Genomic DNA, 24,511 nt, shown 5'->3' on the forward strand with positions numbered 1-24,511 from the left:
GTTAAGAGAATAGAGGAGAGAAAAGAGGCTGATATTCCTTGGTTTACACAGAAAGCCAATGAAGCCTCAGACAAGAGACTTTCTCTGTTCATGTAGGCCGCCGGTGCCCTCTCGGTCTCTCGAAGGAGTGAAGACGCAGAGCCCCATCCCAGTCAGGTCTTAGAAGCCCAGGCAAAAAAGTGAATGCAGAGAGCCTCTGAGCTCCAAGGAATCAGCCTGAAAAGGAAAGTAAGAGAGAGAGAGAGAAAGAATTGAAAGAAAGAACGACACGGGGGAACCAGGCTTTCGTGGAACTGGTCCTTGTCCGTCTCTTTATTTTTCAGGGAAGCTTTTATACTTTAAGTTGTACATAGAGATAAATGTAAGAAGCAGAGTCACGCAGGGTCAGCTGCTCTGACCCTTATTTAAAGACAGAGTGTTCTTTGCATATCTTTGTTCTTACAAGGGTCTTATGTTTGTTTACAATATCTTCTGGTCTGAAGACCGATTAACATTTTATGGCCCAATCTTTCTTTCTATTGATAAAGGTTAGTCAATCAGAAAACTTGTTTTCCCTTAAGATCTGCTTAGTCTTAAGACAGTGATAAAGTTACTTTCTTACATAGCAAGGATACAACGATTTATAACAAAGAAAGAGGAGTACAATGATTTATAACAAAGAGAAAATTCATTAACTCAAAAGTTTATTATCGCTAACATCAAAACTACTATATTTCTTTTTCTACATTCCAATTACATTGATTAACATACTCCCAGGTGCCTAAGGGTATGGAGGCCCGGTGGCAATCATTAAGTTAGCAATGAAACGCTTCACCAACATGATTTTTATTTTTAGAAAAACCCTATGCTAAGCCTTTCAAAATACTCCAAACTCTCTGTGCTGTTTATGGTTGAGAGGTTGTAAACAATCATGTGCATAGTAGTGAGAGTGTGGATAAACCTGTCACACAAGTTAGACTGCCAGCATTTGAGCTGAGACACTCCTTTTATATGCAGGAGACTATTAACTGGAGCTATAAGTTAATTTTCCAGAGAAAGTTGGTTGGGGATAGCCCCTGTTAATGTCAGAAGAGTGTAGTATAACAGACAGATTTTGGTTTCGGGGGTAGATGCTCAAGCAGATCCAGGGGACCCCTTGAGTCCTGATCCACCTTGCCCATCAGGCCTCTTCCCCATGACCTTTGTCATGGGTGGGACCTCCCATGCTGGCTCCTGGCACTTTGGCAACCACTTATCTTTGTACTGTCTCTATAGTTTTGCCTTTTCCATAATGTCATATAGTTGAAATCATACAACCAATTTTTAGATTGACTTCTTTCACTCCGCAATGGAGAAGATTAATACATGTCTTTTCCCCAATGTCTTGATAGCTCATTTCTTTCTATGGCTCAGTAATACCATTGTGTGAATATACTAGTTTATACATTAATCTTTTGAAAGACATCTTGGTTGCATCCAAGTTTTGAAAAGTATAAATAAAGCTGCTAAAATCATTTGTATGCAGGTTTTTGTGTGGACATAATTTTTCAACTGATTTGGGTAAAGACCTAATAGTGTGATTGCTAAATTGTATGCGACTGTCTTTAACTTGTAAGAAGCTATCAAACTGTCTTCCAAAATGGCTGTACTATTTTTCTTTCTTATGAACAATGAATACAACTTTTCTGTTACTCCACTTGGAATGGGTTTTGGCCATTCAAATAAATGTATAGTGGTGTTTCATTCACTTTAATTTTCCATTCACTACTGACACATGATATAGAGCATCTTTTCATATGCTTATTTGCCATCTGTGTATCTTTTCTGGTGAAATATCTATTCAGATCTTTTATTCCTTTTTAATTTAGATGCATGCATGCTAAATTGCTTCAGTCATGTCCAACTCTTTGTGAACCTATGGACTGTAGGTTGCCAGGGTCCTTTGTCTAGGGGATTTTCCAGGCAAGAATACTGAAGTGGGCTGCCATGCCCTCCTCCAGTGAAGTTTCTCGACATAGGGATGGAACCCGTATCCCTTATGTCTTCATGTCTCCTGCATTGGCAGGTGGGTTCTTTACCACTAGTGCCATCTGGGAAGCCCTTTTTAATTTAGGCTATTGTCTTCTTTATACATGCTTTGTATACCAGTGTTTATCAGATGTTTTGCAAAGGTTTTCTCCAGGTCTATGACTTGTTTTCTTATTCTCTTAACAGTATCTTTTACAGAGCAGAAGTTTTTCATTTTAATGAAGTCTAATCAATGTTTTTCTTTCATTGATCATAGAGAGTAATATATTTTTATCTTCTGAAATGTTTCTTTGTATCTCTACTTACTTACTTCATACTCTCCTATTCAATTGTGTATCCACTTACCTAGCCTAGAATCTGGAATTTAGTCAGGAGCTTAAGCAGTTTTTGATAAAATATGTAGGTTAGTATGGTATATTAGATATATCCAATTGGAGAGCAATTGGATATTCATATGCAAACAAAATAATTTTGACCAAGTCTCATCTTATGTTATACAAAAATTAGTTCAAAATGAATCACAAACTGAAATAGACACTGAAAAACTATAAAACTCAGAGGAGAAAATTTCCAGGACCTAAGGTTAGGTTAAGAGTCTGTAGATGTGACACCAAAAGCAAAAACATTAAAAGGAAAAACTGAACCTCATTAAAATTTGAAACGTTCCCTCTGAGAAAGCCTTTATGTATTAAAATGATTAAAAGCTACAGACTGAAAGAAAATATTTGCAAACCACATATTTGACAAAGGACTAATATCTAGAATATTTTAAAAGTTCTCAAAATTCAACAATAAAAAAATAGACAATGTCAAAATACAAAATATGACAATGTCAAGTGCTGATGAGGTTGTGGAAAACTAGCTTACTTATACATTTATTGTGGGAAAGTAAAATGGTACACCGTCCTGGAAAACAGTTTGATAGTTTCTCAGAAATCTATACATGCAACTACCATTTTTTTTTAGTGAGAAATTTTTATTGCTGATGCCATTTCATCTTTATACTGGTTCATGAAATATAGCAGAATGTTCGATTGTTCCAATGCTGATGCAATAAATCCCACTATTATACAGAGATACCATCTCAATAATCTGTAACCAGATGGTAAAAGGGTTAGTTGTTCAGTTGTGTTCCACTGGAGCCTGCCAGTCCCCTTGATCCATGAAATTCTCCAGGCAAGAAGACTAGAATGGGTAGCCATTCCCTTCTCCAGGGGAACTTTCCAACCCAGAGACTGAGCCCAGGTCTCTTGCATTGCAGACAGTCTTTACCATCTGATCTACAATACATACAACACAAAGTAAAAGTGTTAGTTGCTCAGAATTTCATGGACAGAGGAACCTGGGAGGCTACAGTCCATGGGGTTACTAAGTGTCAGACACAACTGAGCACACACAAAGATGGTAAAATGTAAAAAGTTCATTTTCTAACTCTGTGAACATTTCATTTAATATGCAAAGTCTATTTCAACAAGTGATCATAATATAAAATTCAGATTCCTGTCCCTTGCTATCAAATTAAGCAACTGCACTACACACAAAAGAAAATCAGAATAGAAGAATCAATGACACATCAACTGTCCTGTAAAATCATTTTATTTTCTGCAAGGTAAACATTTTTCTTAGGCATTGTTACCAGAACAACCTCTTTGTAGGGTTTTATAGTTTGGAATAACTATGTATTTTTTTTAAAAATTGTATTTATTTTGTAGAGTTGTAATACAAAAAATGATTTATAGGCTATATTTTACAGGAAGAAGTTACTAGACTATATTCCTATTGAAGAAACTTTCCTATTTAAATCTATGATATGGAATGAAAAGAGGATTAAAAAGTCTTCTGATCAAAAAGCTTGAGATCATCAAAGGAATGTTTAGTTTCCTTCACAGAGAGCCACCAGGATTTTTTCATAATCTCCTTTGGTTTCATCCTGTTGATAAAAATAAAGTATGCTTAATGCTACCTGAGACCACAATCAATAGAAAGTATTTTTAAATTGTAGAATAATTATTGTATTAGGCTTAACATACATCAGAGTATATCAATTTTTTTGGATCTTGGATAAGAATATCACTTATTTAATTAATAAAATTTATATAGCAGATAACTGGTATTTTTAATTGCTTATATGAAAAGCAGTAGCTTTCAAAATTCAGATGCAAACTTCTCTTGATTATTCTATAGTAAAGCCATTATTTTCCAAGAATGAAATATAACACAGAATAAATATAGCAAAATATAACTTCATATCACCTTTGACTTGCTCAACCAGAGTGAAGGTTATAAGTCCATGATAGTCTCACTTTTCATGTTAGATTTTTGTTATCCAATACAAATGCCAAATTGAATTTGAACAGTCATCTATCTTTAAGTTCAAAACTCCTTGACTTGTCTTTATTTTTCACTTTCTAACTTGAACATGCATTTTATATTTTTTACATATGACAAAGTTAAGGAAAAATTTAGAATAAAAAGTTTCTAATCCTCTGATCAATATTCATTGCAACATAAATCATTATATATCTCTACCAAAGCATTTTGATTGCTAAATGTATGTATGGTAAACTGTTTCCATGACTACTGAAAAATCTGAAGTCTTTCTGTATAGTATCACTAGTAGATTTTACCAGCCCAAGTTCAATTTACTTTAAATTATGCATCTTTTTTAAAATTTTTATTTTTTGGTCATACTGTGCAGCAAGTTCAGCAACCAAAGATCAAACTCATGTCCCTTGCAGTTAAAGTACAGAGCCTTAACCACTAGACCACAAGAAAAGTCTCTGTATATTAATATAACAAATTAATCATATATGTAATTTATGGATACAGTAAATCAGCCCTTCTTTTTGAAGAAGTTGCAAAAAAATTATCATTTGTGGGGGTAACATTATGAGAATTACAACATACCAGGATGGCTTGACAGAGAGAGATGCCATACAACTTCTGATAGCATGCTTTGATGTCATTCATGTCGATTTCAGAGCGGGAAACCATAATCCTGATCAGTGTCTTATGACGAGTTCCAACACCCTGTTGAAAACAAATGATGATCAGTGTCCCTTATATTCCAAGCCTACTCTTAAGGCAGGATGTGGGTTTGAATGTGAAGCTATTTTGCTAACCTATATAGTTTTTATGGAGAAACTATTTCCACATTAAAATACGCACAAACACACACACTTCAAACAAGTGGTAATAAAATGACACGAACTCAACTGTGACAAGAGAATTATATAGAGAGCTTTTAAAACCTCCTAATTTATCTTCCACTATCCAGTCTTTCCTCTGTCTAAGCTATTTAAGAACTGCAAAGTAAGCTTTCTAAGTTGTAAACTGATCATTTGATTCATCTGCTTAAAACCTTTTAGTGACCTTCTGTAAATTTTAGGATGAAAATCAATCATTTTACCTGGGCTTACAATGCCCTGCCTAATTCTACAACTTCTTCCACCGTGTACCATCACTCTATATATATTATCCTGAAAGGGACATGCCGTGTTCTCCTCCAGGGTCAGACTTGCTTTATTCCTTCATTCTTTACACTGCTGCTCTCATCTGGCTAATTCCTGTTCAAATAGCATGTTGTAATTTAGCTGACACCTACACTGCTTTCCAAAGTCTGGGACACAGGTCCCTCTTCTCATTTACAATACTAGGTGTTCTCATTATCCATCTAATAACCTCACTAGGTAACAGCAAGCATGGGGTCAGGAACTGTACTGCCAACTACCCAGTGGAACATGCCTATCACATCAAAGGGACTCTTTTCTTTTAATTGAATGGTTAGATTGCTTTCTCCTAAGACTTCTTTATTTTGGAGTTGCAAAGGAAAAAAACAGACAACTTCATAACTTTTCACAAGTATATAGGTACCATCCTATATAATAAAATACAAGCTAGACAATAAAGGACTTAAAGTGATATCTCAAATACATCTTAATAAAACCTTACACTTTGATGAGCTTACAATGACATTTTAAAATCTTAGAATGACATATTAAGCAATGCCATGGAAGGCAAAATAATAAAAAAGATAAATGAAATTTAGAAGAGATTGTAAAGCTTACAATCTTAGCAGCTTGCTAAAATCATACATTCAGTTCAGTTCAGTTCAGTAGCTCAGTCGTATCTGACTCTTTGTGACCTTATGAACTGCAGCACGCCAGGCTTCCCTGTCCATCACCAACTCCCGGAGTTTACTCAGACTCACGTCCATCGAGTCAATGATGCCATCCAGCCATCTCATCCTCTGTCGTCCCCTTCTCCTCCTGCCCCCAATCCCTCCCAGCATCAGAGTCTTTTCCAATGAGCCAACTCTTCGCATGAGGTGGCCAAAGAACTGGAGTTTCAGCTTACGAGAAAGTATATTGCCCTTCCTCTGCTGACTCAGATTTTATGCAAATCATGAGTAATCTACAAATTGCTTTCAAGCTCACCTTACTATCTTACCTATACAAGAATATAACAAGTCTAACAGAATTTTAAGAAGTAAGTGTATTACCTCTTGCAATGGACAGAAAAATAATTTTTAATGAAAAGATACTAAAAAATAAATGTAATTTTTAAACAATATGGGATTTTCTGTTCTCTCCATACACAGTAATTTTTTCCCCAAAGCAAATCATATGTTACCTTCATAGCCTGATGGAGCTTCTCAGCAAAGAACATTGGCTTGCTTGTAGCACACTTCACTGTAAGAGAGGCATGTTTTAGTTGACATCTTTACCACAAAAGAAGAAAGGTACATATGAAAGAAATAGGATATACAGAGGTTTTCAAGAAAGATTCTGTTCTCCATCCCTGTTCCTCACCATCCACCCCCAGTAAGGGATATCTGGCTTAAAAAAAGCTATTTTCTAGACGGTGATTCTGAATATTCTGTCCTCTGACAATATCATTTATCTCTTATTATCCTAAGTCCACTGATAGCAGCTTAAATAGTTCGTGCTATCCTGAGTATACTCTTCATGGAAACAAGGAAACCAGTAGATATGTTAAAGGCCATGTTGGCAGGCAAGAAATACTTTTTTTCTTGTTGTAATAAGAAAAAAAAATCCAAGTGGGACAGGAAAGTCATAAAATATAAGGCAACTGCCAAATAAAATACTAACAGATGTGTCAATCAGTTTTAAGCAGATTCTCTACCTTCTTACTCCAAGTGTGATCTATGGACCAAAAGAACTGGAGTCAACTGAGAATTTGTTAGAAATGCAGACTTCCAGTTTCCACCCAGACCTACTGAATTAGAATATGCATTTTAGCAAGATCCCCAAAGGATTCATGTGCACATTAATGTTTGAGAAGCACTGCTTCATAATGGAGGTTTCCGAACTTCAACTGGTCATCTGAATAAAAGGGAAAACTTTAAAATTCTTTTCTTCTGAAGGTCTAAATCCTTTAAGCTTGCCCAAGATTACTCAGCAAGTGACAGACCAGGATGTGGACCTTGATTTATCTAATTCCAAATCCCATGCTCTTAATGACCATTTTGACTTTCTTTTGTGCCATGCCCAGCCTCGTATATTGCATGGTACAAGTTGATGCTCAATATTATCCACCTGCTCATGTTTTTAATCAAGGAAATAATATCTGTAATTACTAACATGACTATTGTATCACTTTAGCTAAATATTTATTGTCATTATCTTACATGCTACCTCTATTTGCAACATAAATTACATCTGAGTTTTTGTCTTGTTATTATATTTTATAAATTATTGGACAACATTGACAATACAATTTCAAGTTAGAAAACTCTTCCCTCTTCAGGACTACATACCAATAACTGTGAGGCATTTCTCGATGTCACCTTTCAACTCCAGGTCCAGAACTTTGTTCATGTCATGCTTACTATACTTGGAATATTTCTGAAATACTGAATATTAAATTTAAATTAGAGATGTACAAAACATCCTGTTTTTTTTAGCAAACTAGCAAAATCAGGCATGGCCACAAAGTCAAAGCATTCCTTATGTGTATGCTAAGTCACTCCAGTCATGTCTTTTTGTGACCCCATGGACTGTCACCTGCCAGGCTCATTTGGCCATGGGATTCTCCAGGCAAATACTGGAATGGGTTGCCATGCCCTCCTCCATGGGATCTGTCCAACCCAGGAACTGAACCCACATTTCTTATGTATCCTGCATTGGCAGGCAGGTTCTTTACCACTAGCGCCACCAGGGAAGCCCAAAGCATTCCTTAGGATGACTGAACTTCAAAAAACACAATGTAAATCTAACTATTCATCTGAGCATATTTTGGATACATCATCTTCTCTGAGAGATGTAATTCACATGGCTATTTTTGGGCTTCTGCGTATTTTGGGAAAATTTTTGCAAATGTTGACATTTATTAGAAGTGACATTTGATTGACAGCCATAACTCTACATCAGAGCCAAGTGCCACAGCAAATGGATCTTTCCTTATATAAAGATCTGTGTTGTAGATTCCTCTTATTTTAATCTCAGAGTGCTAACAGAATGCTGTTATTAAATAATAAACTTGAAGTAATCATCATGATCTGCCCTTTGTCTTTACTTCCAGAACACTCGGGGTAAATCTTGTGGCAAGAACTCTCTTTTAGCTTTTGTTTCTGGAGTATCTAGATACTCTTTTCTTCGCTTAGCCTCAGCTGTTTTCTTCTTCATTGTAATTTCATGTGTTCTGTTTTACGTGTATATATTGTCAGACCTATTCCAAATATCGAGGGGAAAAAATAGTAAAAATAAACTAATGTTCTACATGCCAAAGTCATAAAATGTGTTTCAAATACTATCACGTGGTGTCTGTACGAAGCTGGACAAATGCACAAGAAGCAATAAGAGATCAGGAATTCTGCATCCACTTGGTTTCGGAGTGTCACTGATTAAGATTTCTTTCTTGCTTTCTCTTGGAAGTGTTAGTCACTCAGTCGTGTCCAGCTCTTTATGACCCTATGGACTCCTCTGTGCCAGGCTCCTCTGACCACAGGATTCTTCAGGCAAGAATACTGGAGTGTATTTGCCATTCATTCCCTTCCCTGGGGGATCTTCCTGACCCAGGGATTGAACCTAAGTCTCCTGCAGTACAGGCAGATTCTTTACTATCTGAGCTACCAGGGAAGCCCTTTCCTTTCTCTTGCTTGTCCTCATTAAAAAATAAAAATAAAAAATGACTTCTGCAAACAGTCCCAGGGAACATTTGTTTTCTTCTTACCTCTGCGAAGATGGGGATAGCTCCTGGTGGTAAGAATGGTAGTGAACACATTCACATCTGTCCCTTTTCTTCTTTCTCCTGCTTCATATAAGGCCTGTTAAAAAAACACAAAAGTAAACACTTGACCCTCTGAGGACTTGATATCTGCATAAGAATGTCAGATCTCTTCAAAGATTTTGGAGGCAGCTGCTTTGTGTCCAATACAATCAAAGCAGGTGACAATGCTAAGATTACAAGTTCCTTAGAGATGGAAACTTTGTTTTGTCAAGTATCTTCCATAATATCTCTCAAGTTACCTTGCAAACACTAGAGACTGAATCTATGCATGCAAAATAAATGTTTATTGAGTTAACTCGCTTTAAGATTACATTCTGTATCAAGAACACTTCAAGGGACAATCTCTAAATTTTTAATTTTACTCTTAATTGTTTAAAGTAATTTTCAGCAAATGGTACTAATAAATCAATAATTCAACCATTACCTAGATGTTGAATTTTGATGTGAGAATTTCTGGATTCAAATTCTGACTCTGCAGCTTAATCGTTCTTAGATATTACTACTGAGATATCTTAGTAATCTTATGTAGTTTCACATTATTAAACTAAAGACTTTCCTCTTTTGTAAATGGAAAAGATAACCTCTACCTTATTGTCAGCAACCTGCTCTGTTACCTTTGAAATGTTAATTACCACCCTCCTCCTGGGTCACACTAATCCATGTAATGGCCATAAATATACATCTAAGAGCCCTGAAAGTCTTTTTTTTTTTTTTTAATTTTAATTTTTGCCTGCACTGGGTCTTTGCAGCTGCACGTGGGTTTCCTCTAGTTGTAGAGAGCAGGGGCTATTCTCTAGTTGTATTGTGCAGTTGTTTCTCTTGTTGCAGAGCACCGGCTCTGGGCACACGGGCTTAGTTGCCCCAAGGTATGTGGGATCTTCCTGGACAAGGGATTGAATTGGTGTCCTCTGCATTGCAAGGTGGATTCCTAACCACTGGACTACCAGGGAAGCTCCCTGATAGTCTTAAAATGGAAAGCAAATTCAGAAGTATCACAAGCAAATAATAGTAATTTCTTACTATGGGCAGTTACTCAAATACTTACTTTTGTTCTTTGATATGATTGCACAATTTCTATTAAAACGATAAAACTTCCAATGGGCATAAAAAGTTATTCGGGACTTTCTGAGCAAACAACTGATATAGATGCATTTATTTAACAAAAGTCAATAAATGCAGGATAATGCATTGATATAGTGAAGAGAGTGGAGTAGTCAAGTAAGTTTCTATTTTTACTAACTCACTGTAATGAATTTGTTGAGAATACTAACTGTACCATGAGTAAAGCATATGTAAATACTAGATGCCATTTTTTTTACCAAAAATTCCAAGTCCCAAAACGACACAGTTTTTCTAATGTTGCCAATGGACTGATGTATTAAAAAACAAGCAACCTCACTGAAACAATATATAATAATATACTTGAAAGTATATAAATGCTATAACTTTTATAATTTTAATATCATTACCATAATATTTTTACAATATTAACTTACACTTCTAAACCAATGTTCATTGTTTAAAGAATTGTTAGATGTGTTTATTCTTTTCACTTTTACTTTGTTATACCTGGTAAAATAAAAATTCAGAGTTTCCTCAATAACAGATCAAATTTTTACTGTTCTTTCTCAATCCTCTCCAGTTTCATGAACAGTGCAACCTGTTGAAAACATAAAGACCACATTTCCTCTCTTGGATTGCTTGAATCCTGGCTGGTGGGCATCCTTCAGGGAATGGACATTAGATGTCATTATCCTTTTGGAGAATCTCATATCTGCTTTCACATGGAGGCCCTCAAGTGGTACCTCACCTCAGGTCGGACCTAACTGAAGTAGCAAAGTAGATTCTAAGAGTATTTATAAGCACTTGCTTACCCTGGCATCTGAATCAGCCAAGTCGTCATTTACAGCAAGCTCCTCAGATCGGTCACCCTGGAAAATAACCCATTCTCATGTAAGTAGCTTTCTAGCATATAATCACATGGCTTATTTATTCTCTTAAAATCAGATGAGTAATATTCTTTGCAGAAAAAGGAGTGAATTGCTCATTTCTAGAGAGAGATGAAATCTAAGATTTTACTTTTTATCAAAGAAGAGATATTTCCAGATCTGTTTTCATTATACCTTAGCAAGAGAAAGCAAAGCCTTCTCATAGTCTCCAGATGTGTCTGAGGCAATGTCTTTAGCTAGATCTCTCTTCAGTTCTGAGAAATAGGAAAAATATATTTTGTAGTAAACTACTGATAATGGTGATGATAATAATATCTAACATCTCTATATTGGTTCACAACTTGCAATGCCAAATGTTCAATAACTTATGGAACACATTTCAAATAGTTTTATTTTTTAATAAAGCAAAATCAGAGCAAGCAAAATTTTTGATCGTCAAATTTATTTCCTATAAGGCAATTAAAACAGTTTACATAATACTGTGAATGAAACTCTACAGCCCTAAAGCTTTTGCTAACAAGAATAAATTGCACAGGTATACATTATTAGATAACTATTTCTGAAATAAATCATACCAGAATTTAAGCAATGGGGTGAATAGAAGAGCTATTTAAAAGGACAAACCAAAGTGCTTGCATGAATATAGACTCTTTATTTATTTTGAAATAATAAATGTCTTATATGGAATACAACTTAGTTACGTATGCATGTGTATGTATACACCTCTACAGTAGATATAGATTTAAAATGTTTCCTTGTTAAACACCCTTACTTAACATTAAAAAATTGTGTTGTTATTATTTTTCAGCAAAACTTTAACTGAATTTATAGTTGACTAGAAGGCAGAACATTTTAATAAACAGTCATTGAACTGTACCTTGGGAATAATTTATGGCTATTTGCCTTTGTAAACTATATTTTATAAAATTTAAAAAATTAGTTATAATGCCCCTCTTGATGACTATCACTGATAAATGGACCTAAGATAAATATTGATAACGAGATAAGAATTGCAGAACATGAGGTTAAAACTTTCTTATTCTGATTCCTTTATTAGATTTCCGTGAAAATAATACACGAGGACTATTGTATTCTCTGTGCTTGGTTTTAAAATCACGTAGAATGATCCTCTACGGTGCTGCATATTGGGTTGAGAAAATAAAACAAACAAACAAAAAAAACAGGGGGCTTAGGAAACTAGAAAAAGAAAATAGTGATGACTCAGCACTGCCCAGGACCCATTTGCAGATACTCTCTTTACAGTGTTAAGCATACCATTGAAATGAAATGTTTCACTGAATAGATAAAATGAGCCATGGCTAGTCTTTCATCCCCATGAATCTAACTGGATGTTAACAGTGAGTAAGTCATTTATGTTCATAATGGTAAAGTTAGCTTGCATCAGAGAATTATAAGCACCAAGCTGTTTATCTTTTCAAGGACAAATGTTTGGAGGGTTTTTGTTTGTTTGTTTTTGTTGTTATTATCTTTTCAAAATGAAAGACAATGGGATATTTTTATGAAATAACTCATAAAAATAGGAAATGTTTTTAGAAAACTATTTAAATTCAGAGCTTTGAATTGAGAATTTCATTGCAATACTATGTGGCCATTTGTCCCAGACATACAATTTTTTTTAAGTGCAAAGTTGATGAGGACTGAGACAATCGTGTCCCTTATTTGTACCCCACTAACTCTAGTGTGTCTGGTAACCATATGTGCCTGTGATAGACCTGTGACAGACAATGAAAGAAATATTTTAATATGTACTTTTCCCATAATTAACATCCACACTCAATTTTTCAAAAAGTATATCAGAATTCCTTTTCAACTAAGACACTTGGACTGTTACGCATTAAAACTTACCTTCTCTATAGACTCTGTTAATTTCTCTGATTTCTCCGTTAGTTCTTGATGCCAGAATTTCATTCAGAGTGTCTTCATCAGTCCCAAGGCCCTGAATTGAAAAAGATGGAAAAAAAAAAAAAGTAGAAAAATCTTCATTCAAAAGTATCAACTAGTTATTATGTTCCAAAATTTGTCTGAATCTGACATTTAGTAAATTTCTCACAACATTCAATAAATATCCACAATATTTATTAATTGCAATAAAGTATGTATTATATTGCTTAAAAAACAAAATGGGTTTAATGCCAATATTTTGGGCAAATAAATACAAAGTGAGATCTATTAAATATGGTAACATCATGAAGATAGTGGAAATAACATAGTTGTTAACACCAGCATCTATTTTTTCTTTTACTTATTCATGCACTTATTCATTTTATTACCACTGATTGGTGGTCCTGTGCTGGTTGTTGAAAATACTCTAGCAGGCATAAGTGGTTTGAACATGCTTTGAGGAAAGGCGCTTTGCTTAAATCAGGTGGTTTACCTTCATGGCAGCACGGAGCTCTTCGGCATCAAACTGGGCTGGAGTTTTCAATAGAGCCAAAACAACTTCCTCAAGGTGACCGAGGAGGGCTTTCTTCAGAACTTCATCCAGGGGCTATAACAAGAAGATATATAACCTTTTAGTAAATAATGCATTAGGTAATAGAGTAAAGCAGTGTTACCTGATGTTTAGCTAATCTTACTGAGTCCTAAACCCAACCTGTTTTCATAGCTCCTTCCCTTTACATAGAAAAGGGTACCCAATATTTAATATCTTAATCTTTTTGTTTCTAGAGTGATTAGAATGAAATTTACTGAATTCATTGATAACTCCTTAAAGGATAGCATTCTCAATCTTTTATAGAGGGAATAAATGACAAAGCTCAAAAGATAGGGGCTGCGTATTAACAGAAATAGTAATAAGAATACTTTAAAAATAACGTATTAATAATTTTTCCAACCATTGAGATTTGCACTTTTCAAATAAGCACTGTAATCAGACATTATGTTGTTTTCTAACTATACTCCTTAAAAAAATTACCTATATTTTGTATAAAATAGAAACCTTACTTTTAAAGTAGAATTATACATATAAACTTTACATTCAGACACTAAACAGCTCAGTTTAAAATTGAACAGAAGTCATATTTCAAGCAGAACATATTTCTTACTGCCAACAGAAATCTTGATGTCTGTTATGTTCAAGTTAAAGGCTTATCTCCAATATAGAACACCACATGTGCAAAGAATCAAAACAGTGCATAAAACCAGCAAATGCGATAGAACTGATTACATTGCAACCAAGAAAACAAATACAGTAATCCCAGACTTAGTTGTAATGGAAAACAGTGGCTAGAGACTGAAAGAACTAGGCAACTGTATTTCAAAATCTATGCGCGCATATTCAGTTATATTCGACTCTGCAGTTCACCAGGCTGCTCTGTCCATGCAGTTTTCCAGACAATACTGGAGTGGCTTACCATTTCCTACTCCAGGGGATCTTCCTTATCCAGGGATCAAACCTGTGTCTCTTGTGTCTCCTGCACTGGTAGGCAAAGATTCTTTACTACCACTACCTGAGAAGCCCATCAAACACTATATTTAAACATAAATATGACTGAAATTAATTATCTAAGTTAACCACTGCAACCGACCTTTCCTTTCTCCTGCAGATAGGCTGCTTTGATCTGCTGACGCTGTGCATTGTTTCTCTTAGTCAGAATTTCAATGATGGTTGCTTCATCCACACCTGGAAATAAAGGGCATCTAGACTTAAAAAATCAATTTTCTTTATCATCAATAACGGACATAAAATGATTCACTATCAAGATGCTTCAAATGAAGTTCTTAACAAAACAAAGAAGTATAAATTATAACAGGCTGGGACATGGATGTGACTCTATATCAGATGGAAGCACTTGGTGAAAATGGCTCATTTGTGTCCTACTCTTTGTGACCCCATGGACTGTAACCTGCGAGGCTTCTCTGTCCATGGGATTCTCCAGGCAAGAATACTAGAGTGGGTTGCCATTCCCTTCTCCAGGAGATCTTCCCAACCCAGGGACTGGACCTGGATCTTCTGCACTGCAGGCAGATTCTTTACCATCTGAGACACCAAAGGAAGAAGAAATTCTCCCCAGCCCTCAGTGTTGCAATGTTTGTTCCTAGTTCACACCTTAAGTGTGAGCAGAGGTGCTGACTTCAGCATTCTGTTAGAAATGAGCTTTGTAAGGATAACTGTTGCAGCAGTCTACTGATTTAATCAAAATCTCCTAAGTGCTGAGAAAGGAAGTGTATCTTCATTGATAAAGATCTCTTATCTTCAAAATGAAGCAGACTCTTTCCATTGCACATGTTTGTTTTTTAGTAGCCATTCTGAAATGTCTAGGAGGGGACTGTTTGGGGAAGACAGAGTTACCTCTAACTGTGATTGCTTTATGCAAGGCCTCAACATCCGAGGATGGATTGAAGGTAGGATAGGGGCTCACTGCTGACCCAGGACCACCTTTGGATCCTTTCACAGTTTTCTGTGAATGAGAAATAAATTATTGTCCATTCACTTACATTTGCTTCTATTTTAATACTACTATTTAAATGAGCTATTTTATTGTCTCTTGACTTACAATGTATTCCTGTTCTTCATTTTCAATAAACCAGGCCTGCTTGAGGAATTCAGATACCATCGCCATTTTTGAAGGATCTGAAAAGAAAACAGGTCAATGTTTTTACAAACCACAAACTCAACACATATACATACCACTCCACTCCGTTACATATGTAAGACATAGAGCAGCCCTGCTTTTACTTTCCAGGATTACTCCTAGGAGCATCATACAATGCTACATGTAGTGTTTTTTGGTCTCTTTGTTTTTAAATGTAGGGGTGTGTGTGTGTGTGTGTGTGTGTGTGGCCATGCTGCATGCCAAAAGATGTGGGATATTAGTTCCCCAACCAGGGGTCGAACCTGCACCTACTGCAGTGAAAGCAGGAGTCCTAACCAATAGACTGCCTGGGAAGTCCCTAGATTTCAAGTTATTTTAAAGAGACTCTACTACCCTTGAACAGAAACCCAAAGCCTCAGAAATGTAGCTCTTTCTCAGTATATTCAGGCCTACCCTTAGGGCTCAGATGACGTCTATAAGTAAACAGATAAGCTGTGAAGAGCAAAGCTGGTGCTTCATTTCACCATGTACTGTATACCAAGCCCCAAGGGCGTAAAAACATTGAAACATCCTTTGCCTCAAAGAACTTAAAGCCAGCATGTGCTCTTCCTAAGAAAACTCAAAAGTTTAAGAACAATTTTTAGAGGAAGTTCTGGGTGATCTGAGACTCTTTTGGGGGAAGGTTTGAGATTAAATTGGCTAAAAAGTTAAAGAGAACAAAACAGAGAAGCTTGTCATATTTGGGAAGTTGATAAGAGTTTATTAGCTCAAGAAGCCCAAATTTAAAAGTTCAAATGTGTTTCCAAAGTTTTGGATAAACATTACTGGGTTTTTTAAAAAGAAAGTTACATTTCAGAAAGATGACTCATCCTGTGTCATAGAGAATGCCTAGGAGATGGGCAAGATGGAAGATTAGAGACCACTTAGTAAGCTGTAGGAGAATCTATGTAGGGTTAATGAGGACTTGAACAAAGCTATTGGGTAGAGAAAGAACATTATACTGGCATTTATAAGCTAAGATAATCTATGGCAATCTACAGGAGTGAACTCAGACTCAAAACTCTACCTTAAAAAAAAAAAAAAAGATATTCTTGTGAGATTTCTCCTTGAAATAATTCAGTTTTCTTTTCCATTCCTTGGTATAAAATTATTTCAGCACCTGGAATAATCACTACACTCACATTTCTTCTGTTTGAGCTGTCTGAATTCTCATCCTACATGTGTTGTTTTTCTTTTTTTACCCAATACAAAATAATCTTGGAAAAGAATTATTTTATACCAGCTGCTTTGCTCTAAAAAGGATTCTTTAGAGTGAAACTGCACCATGCATGTCCTCCTTTGGAAAATTGTATGTTAAAGAAAATTGCTTGACTTACTATCATCGTTCAGCAATATTTTTATTTAATAAGCTATGTATATGTTTAAAACTTGAAGTACATTTAAAAAATTAATGCATTTACTGCATTATCTGCAAAAGAAGCCCTCAAGGATCCTTTTTGTCTCGGATTTTTTTTTTTTTTAAGAGCCTACGCTCCAGTTCTATGCTGATCGATCTCTCCACACCCTTTTATTTCTCTGGAGACTGCTATTATGAGTACATCTGAAAGAGATTCGAAGGATGATCTTAGCAGTTTTAAATTCTCCTTGTGAAGCTAAATGACTCATGAGGAGTAAAACCCATAGCCTGATTCTTTACCGGTATGTTCAGACAAAGTATTTCAATCCCCACCTGCTGAAAAGTGGTAGAAATTCTAAGTAATGAGATTAAATACATGAGGGAAATAATATCCAAAGCAGAAACTACCTCTACTTAATTATCATGGGAATTGTTCAAATTACTGTTCCGTCATCTGTGAGGAGAACCAATATATTGTGCACTATTTAATCTCATCCCCCCAACAACTGATCAATTTAAAGTTATTTCCTGAGGTAAAGTCATGGTGTACAATTTTGCACAAAGTTTTAGTTCCTATTACACCATAATCTGCTGCAACTGTTGTTGGCACATTGAGTTTCATTTTCCTCTTGCTTAATTGGCATATACAAAACATCTTGCAATTTCTGGCAAGACTGCAGGTATTTAAAATATCCATTTTTTATCTCATCCATGCCCTTTAGAAAGTAGAATTCTTAGAATGAGTGATACAATTGGTCACTTAATGGAGTAATTTTCCCTCCATAATAGAAACAGATGTTCCAATATTTCCACTTTTTTCAATTAGAAGCGAAAAACTTCAAAAGCAATCAAAGAGGAGATTAAGAATATTGTCAAATATAATTTTTAAAATGAGCCTCACAACTTCAAAATAAATTTTATGGAAACTTTACTGTACATCACAATTTTTTCACTTAAAAAAGCTTATATCATCCATTAATTTCTTAAAAGAATAAACTTGAGAAAGACTAGAAAATATTTCTTTATTATATTAGACAAAATAACAAAAATAAAAGGGTTAAATAATTTATTTCACACATGTCCACAGAGAACACAGCTTTGTGCCATATCTTCTGTGTTCCTAGATTTTGGTTGAAAAAGTGATCTGGAATGTGGTCTGGAAAAGAGAAGCAGCCTGAATAGAACCTTCTTCAAGAAAACAGTTAGAGGAAAATGGAATCTCAATTCAGCCAAATAAGATCCACAAGCTCTCAGCAAAACTTAAAGATACAAAGATTGTGACAGGATGTTAAAAAAGAAAAAACAACTCCCTGCAGGAAGTAGATTTGATCATATACTGCTAGCTAAGTGCTCAAATGCAACTCCATGTTTTAACAGAACCTTGAATATTTGCAACACACCTTACAAATACCACAAACAGCAAAAATATTTTGCTCAAATTGTATTGCTAAACCATTCTCTTTTCAATACCTAACCTCTGCATGAAAACCAATATGCTGTACTCGATAAAACCCACTTAATAATTTAAAAGTAAGATCTCTTAACTATCAACAAATAATGCATGCAAACACATTTTATAAACTTCAACATGGTATATAAATGTTTGTCACATATTTTTACTATTCAAAGAATGATCCAGTCTAGAAATTAGAATTTTTTAAAAATAAAAAATGAATAATCCCATGAGTTCACAAGAGGCTTTTTTCCATCTTTTTTTTTAGTTGCAACATTTAGAATATGTACTAGGTATTGAAGAGCCTGTTTTCTTAATATTCCTTGGCTCAATATATATTTAATCTGGCTACCAATGAGCTTTGAAACCAAGTTCATCTCAGTCCTTAGCATCATCTAATTTGAAGATGGAATTGAACATCTATAAATAGACTGACTTACATGGAAATTAATAAAATTCCAGTGTTGTTCTAATTAATAATCTGTGAATATGCACTGCCTATCAATCTCATTTATCTATGAAAAAGTGTATAACTTTCTAGAAATTAATATTTTTATGTCATAAGAGAGCTCTCTTCCTCTCACTCAGCAAGAAATTAAAAGAAAGTAAATATGCATTAAATGATGCTTGCTAAATGTAAGAGAAAGGTATTCTATAAATGGTACATTAGCAATTATACCAACTGTACAGTTTGAGAAAACTAAGACATTGTATGAAAGTTAATTTCCTGATTTTTTTTCTTTTTAAACTGCACTGTGGTTGAAGTATTTAGAGACAGAGGGACACCATATCTGCAGTGGTCTCTTAAATGAGACAGTAAAAATAACTATATAGAGTGGGTAGAAGAAGAAAAAGGAAGATAATGATAAAGCAAATGTGGTAAAATATTAACACTTGGGGAATTTGGGTAAAAAGTATATGTAATTTTGTGCAATATTCTTGCAACTTTTCTGAAGGTTTGAAATTATTACAAGACTGCTTTTAATAACTTTAAAAACCACATTTCCTATCTCTGTCAGCTTCATGAAACCCTACTTCCAGAATTTTTGACAGAGGAAACTGAGTTTTGTGATCTATCATGCCTTCCTGATGGTAAGTAAGAAAGATCAGAGTTCTGCAAAGACAGCAGCAGAAATAGATTTTTGCAGAGGACATCATTATCCCCATTTTCTACCTGGGGGAAAAATGTAATTTTTTCTGTCAGTTTTCTAGATTCTAGTAGCAAGCATCAAGGCATACATAAATCCATGCTTTCTGATTCCAAAAGAGTGTATATGCTTTTAATGATCAATGATATTTTTAATAGCGTATAGTTAAGAATCAAATTCATTCACAGTAAGCCTATGGAGACCGTGGCAGGTTTTACTCCAGCCTGAGGGAGTTTATTTTTCAGCGCTTTGGCCTGTGTAGTTTTTTTCCTCGATTATAGATTTCACAAGTCTTTCCCATACCTACTCATGTGAGAAAAGGCAATTAGACTATACAAAGGCATGACTTATGAAGAAACACTTTATGAAAGGTAGTTTCATGAATGTTTCACTTCCAGGCCTCTGAGTAGGGTGTTCTGTTTGCCTGGCATGCTATTTCATCCTCCATACCCAATTCTCTTTGCCTAAATGATGCTGCTTAGAGAGGATTTCGCCTAGACCTCATCACATTCTCCAGACGGGCCTTCCTTAGTTCAACACTGGGGTAAGCGACCAACCATCTGTGCTCTCCCAAAGCATCCTGCCTTCACCCCTACACTTGCCCCTATTGTTCTGCATTATCACTTTCTATTTATTTACTCAGCTATATTTTTAGTGGCATTCCATGGGGGCAATGATAATCCCATGCCTGGCAGAATGCCTGGTACTTAGTATGCTGGAAAACATAAGTAAATGAACAAATAGTGTATCAGTGCTAATTATTTAGGAAAAATATCTATACCAACTTAACTAATGTTTTCTATCCACAACTATAGGATGTAAAAATAAGAATTGAGGAGTTTTGACCCATATCTTGACTCTCTTTAGCTGGCCATATGACTGAAGAAAACATTTAACTTTTGGAGTGAAGAGGGCCCTCCAATTATAAAAATAAGAGTTGGAATGCACAGTAGCTGAGATTCATTACAGCTCTGAAATGCTAGTCATAAATTTCACCTCAAGTACCAGGAAGTGGAAAAAATTAGCATAGCGAAAGAAAAGTGGAGTGATGTTAGTCGCTCAGTAGCATCTGAGTCTTTGCAACCCCACGAACTGTAGCCCACCAGGATCCTCCGTCCAAGTAATTCTATGGAATTTAGAAAGATGGTAATGATGACCCTGTATGCGAGACAGCAAAAGAGACACAGATGTGTAGAGCGGACTTTTAGACTCTGAGGGAGAGGGAGAGGGGGGGATGATTTGGGAGAATGGCATTGAAACATGTATACTATCATGTAAGAAACGAATCGCCAGTCTATGTTTGATGCAGGATACAGGATGCTTGGGGCTGGTGCACGGGGATGATCCAGAGAGATGATATGGGGTGGGAGGTGGGAGGGGGGTTCATGTTTGGGGTTCATGTACACCCGGGGTGGATTCATGTCAATGTATGGCAAAACCAATACAGTATTGTAAAGTAAAATAAAGTAAAAATAAAAATTAAATAAATAAATATATATATATACAAATTTAAAAAAAAAAAAAAGTCCTTGGCTGAAACCCTCTGGGGAGTTGGACATGCTTGGGCACTAGTTGTCTCAGATTCCTTGTATGGTGCCTTACAATAAGCACTGAACTTTCATTCACCACAGGAAAAAAAAAAAGAATACTGTAGTGGATAGCCATTCCCTTTTCCAGGGGATCTTCCTGATCCTGGGAATGAACCTGGATCTCCTGCTTTGTAGGAGGACTCTTTAGGGTCTGAGCTGCCAGGTAAGCCCATAGTGAAGGAAGGTATTACATAAATTGTGTCTATTCTTATCTTTCTCATAAAAATCTCTCCCATTTTAAAGAAAGAGGAAATAATTTACTCAAAAGATAGCTTTTGGTTTATCACTGAAAAATAATATGTCCGCTGGTTTCAAATATGTCATCACTTAATGGGTGTAGAGAAGATTAAGCAGCAGCTGAGCAAGCTAACATCAATAGAAACCAGTCTTTGCAGATCTTTTGATTGAAAAAGTATTTAATAACCACGAAACTCTAGCTGGTTTCTTAATAATATTATTATTAACTATTCTGTCAACATCTGTCAAATGATGGCTGTGTGCCAGATGTGGTTGAGCCTGGGGCTAGGGTGGTAACCCAGCTTCTGGAGAAGAGGCTAAGAATTTTGAAATTATGAAACTGGCATTTTACCACATTTGAGGTGTTCTGCAATGTGCCTACAAAAATACATTCCTGTGGGCAGAGGAGAATATTGCTTTTTCAAAGTCCAAACATAATTTTAGACACAAACTAGGCAAGAAAAGTACATAGTTTTTGATTAACTAGCACTAAAAATTAGATATCAGATCATTTAACTTAACACTGAGAATGAGCTAAGAAAAAATTTTGAAGGGACATTTGTAATAAACAAGAGCCAGATATATGGTTAGGATTCAAAAATCCCTCACTTTTGCATGTATATCCAACACCAGTAAAATCTCTACTTTAGATATGCTTTTTGCTTTCCTAAGGAGTTTTATAGCTATTAGCTCATTCGACAATCAAGATGTTACTAAGTGGAATAATTTTTAGAGGGCTCTAATGGCATTCCCAAGGGATAACTTATCTGACACCACCCAGGAAATGTTTCCTTTCCCCTTAGGTTTTCAAATCTGCACTTGAAAAGCCAGTCTATGACACAGAGGCTCCAGGGGAAAGAATGCGGCCACACCCTCTCTAAATGAAGTAAGTGGATCCTCTTATTTATTTATACTGCATGAGTGAACATAACATTAATTTAAGATGTTAATTACAAAGGATATAATTTCCACTATGAGATCTGAATTTTTTTTTTTTAAAGAAAAAAATAAATTATTTAAGTCCCTGAAACCCACCTCTGGGTTCTTCAGGCCTGGCTCCCCACAAACATCCACCATCCATCATGATTTCTACATAAAGTTCATACAGATCTTGGAAACTCATAACTTGTGGGAACAAACACATTCATCTCTTCTTTTCCATGGTAACTCACCAACAGTACAGAAAGCCAGTATTAAGCAAAGTTTTCTTGTTTTTAAAATTGTATTTCTTAACTAAGTAAAAATAAAACTGCAATTTGTGATCCCCAAAATATAAATTTCCAATGTAATCTTACAGAAATGTTTGTCAAAGATATAAGTGCAGCTAGCCATAAATTCCACAGTAGTAACATTAAACACTGACGGTAAAAGTTATCAAAACAGCCAAAACTTAAAGGAAAACCAAGACTTACCTTTTTGTTTTTTTCACCTCCGTACAAAGAACTAAAGAGAGATTCTCCTCTGAACGGTTTGTGGTGGAAGTGGAACCTTGAGCTTCTGATTTTATAGAATTTCAAGGGAGGCCACACCTAGCAACCAGAAGTTAGTAACTGGCTGTCTTTTGTTTGAAATACAGGGCTCAGCCTTGCCCAAAAGTGAAACAAGCATTGCAAAACTATTCACTAAGCCAACTCAGAGCTGACAGCAAAAAGGAAAAGAAACGGAAGTACAGATTTTTTTTTTCCCCCACTTTAGTTTGCACTGCTTTTTTCAGGGGAGCAGAATATAAGAGGTGTTCAAGTATGCAGTACTATCTGCCTCAATCCTGATACCAACGACTGACATACTTTTTTTAGTTAGACGAATTGTGAAATGAAAAATCATAAACTTTAAAACAAAATAAAACTCTCACTGGTTAAGTCTCAACTTCACCACTAGTTATTATGTTATTTGGGGGACATATTTAATTTCCCTGAATTTGTTTCAACATTTGTGAAATAAGGATAATATTTTCTAGGCTGCCAACTTACTAGAATTCTTGTGAGAATTAAGAAAGAATATATCTGCAAAATTTAGTGTTAAAAAACTCTGGGTATTTTTCCTTTTTGTTATTTTATTCTTTATTTTTTAAATTGGAATTATAATTGCTTTACAATATTGTGTTAGTTTCTGCTATACAATAATGTGAATCAGCTTGGATAGTTTTCTATTTCTATTTCACCAGCATTTTTCCTGCCTTCAAAACAAAATATGTTCTATGCTTGCATACACCTTGTTGATATACATAAGAAATGGAAAAGACATAAAGTTCCAAATTGTCTCAAAATCTCAAAGTTAATTCTAGAAATATAACCATTATGATATTTTAAGAAAATATTGACATTAGAGGAAGGCTTAATACATTAATTCTTTTTATAGACTGTTATATATAAACTTTCATGCAAATAGATCCTTAGTATTCTACAGAATTTGAACAATAAACTAGAACTACAAAATGAAAGGATTAGTGGAGTAACAGCTGTTTCAGAACGAACAGGTATCACAAGAAATTTCCCACTTGACCCAAGGAAAGGAAATTTGTTTCATAATCTTGATGATGATTCATTTTTATTCTTCATGAAGCCTTACAAAGTTATATATGATGTTTCCATTAAACCATGCATTAGTATGACTTCTCTCATAGTATTATAGTTCAGTTTATGCTACATTTTAGTAGTTCTTTTTCCTCTTAGATATCTCAGGTTATTATGTATGTATATATCAGGTTTGGAAAAATCAGTGAAGATAGTTTCTTATGATTGTCAATTTTTAAAACATATTCTAAATTCTCAGTGCTAATGTTAATGAAGTCAACATATCCTGAAGAGGGGTGATCATCTAAATATTTAAGAATATATATATATATATATATATATAGTCACCTACCATAACAAGTATGTTTTGAACTATTTAATTAGGTGCCAACTAATTAATTGATTGGCATTA

General features: G+C 35.1%; 1 protein-coding gene across 1 annotated transcript; it reads right to left on the reverse strand.

Annotated features, from left to right (window-relative positions):
* Positions 1-283: 283 nt before the first annotated feature.
* On the reverse strand, positions 284-23,353 carry ANXA1 (annexin A1). Its single transcript, XM_069576355.1, has 13 exons — positions 22,999-23,353; positions 15,725-15,801; positions 15,520-15,628; positions 14,756-14,850; positions 13,603-13,716; positions 13,074-13,164; positions 11,382-11,461; positions 11,133-11,189; positions 9,202-9,295; positions 7,787-7,882; positions 6,640-6,698; positions 4,915-5,037; positions 284-3,937 (listed from the first exon to the last, which is right to left on the reverse strand). The coding sequence occupies exons 2-13, from the start codon at positions 15,788-15,790 to the stop codon at positions 3,881-3,883; spliced, it is 1,041 nt and encodes a 346-aa protein (XP_069432456.1). The 5' UTR covers positions 15,791-15,801; positions 22,999-23,353; the 3' UTR covers positions 284-3,880.
* Positions 23,354-24,511: the final 1,158 nt, after the last annotated feature.

Source organism: Ovis canadensis, chromosome 2 (genome assembly GCF_042477335.2).
Source record: "Ovis canadensis isolate MfBH-ARS-UI-01 breed Bighorn chromosome 2, ARS-UI_OviCan_v2, whole genome shotgun sequence".
Classification (NCBI taxonomy): Eukaryota; Metazoa; Chordata; class Mammalia; order Artiodactyla; family Bovidae; genus Ovis; species Ovis canadensis.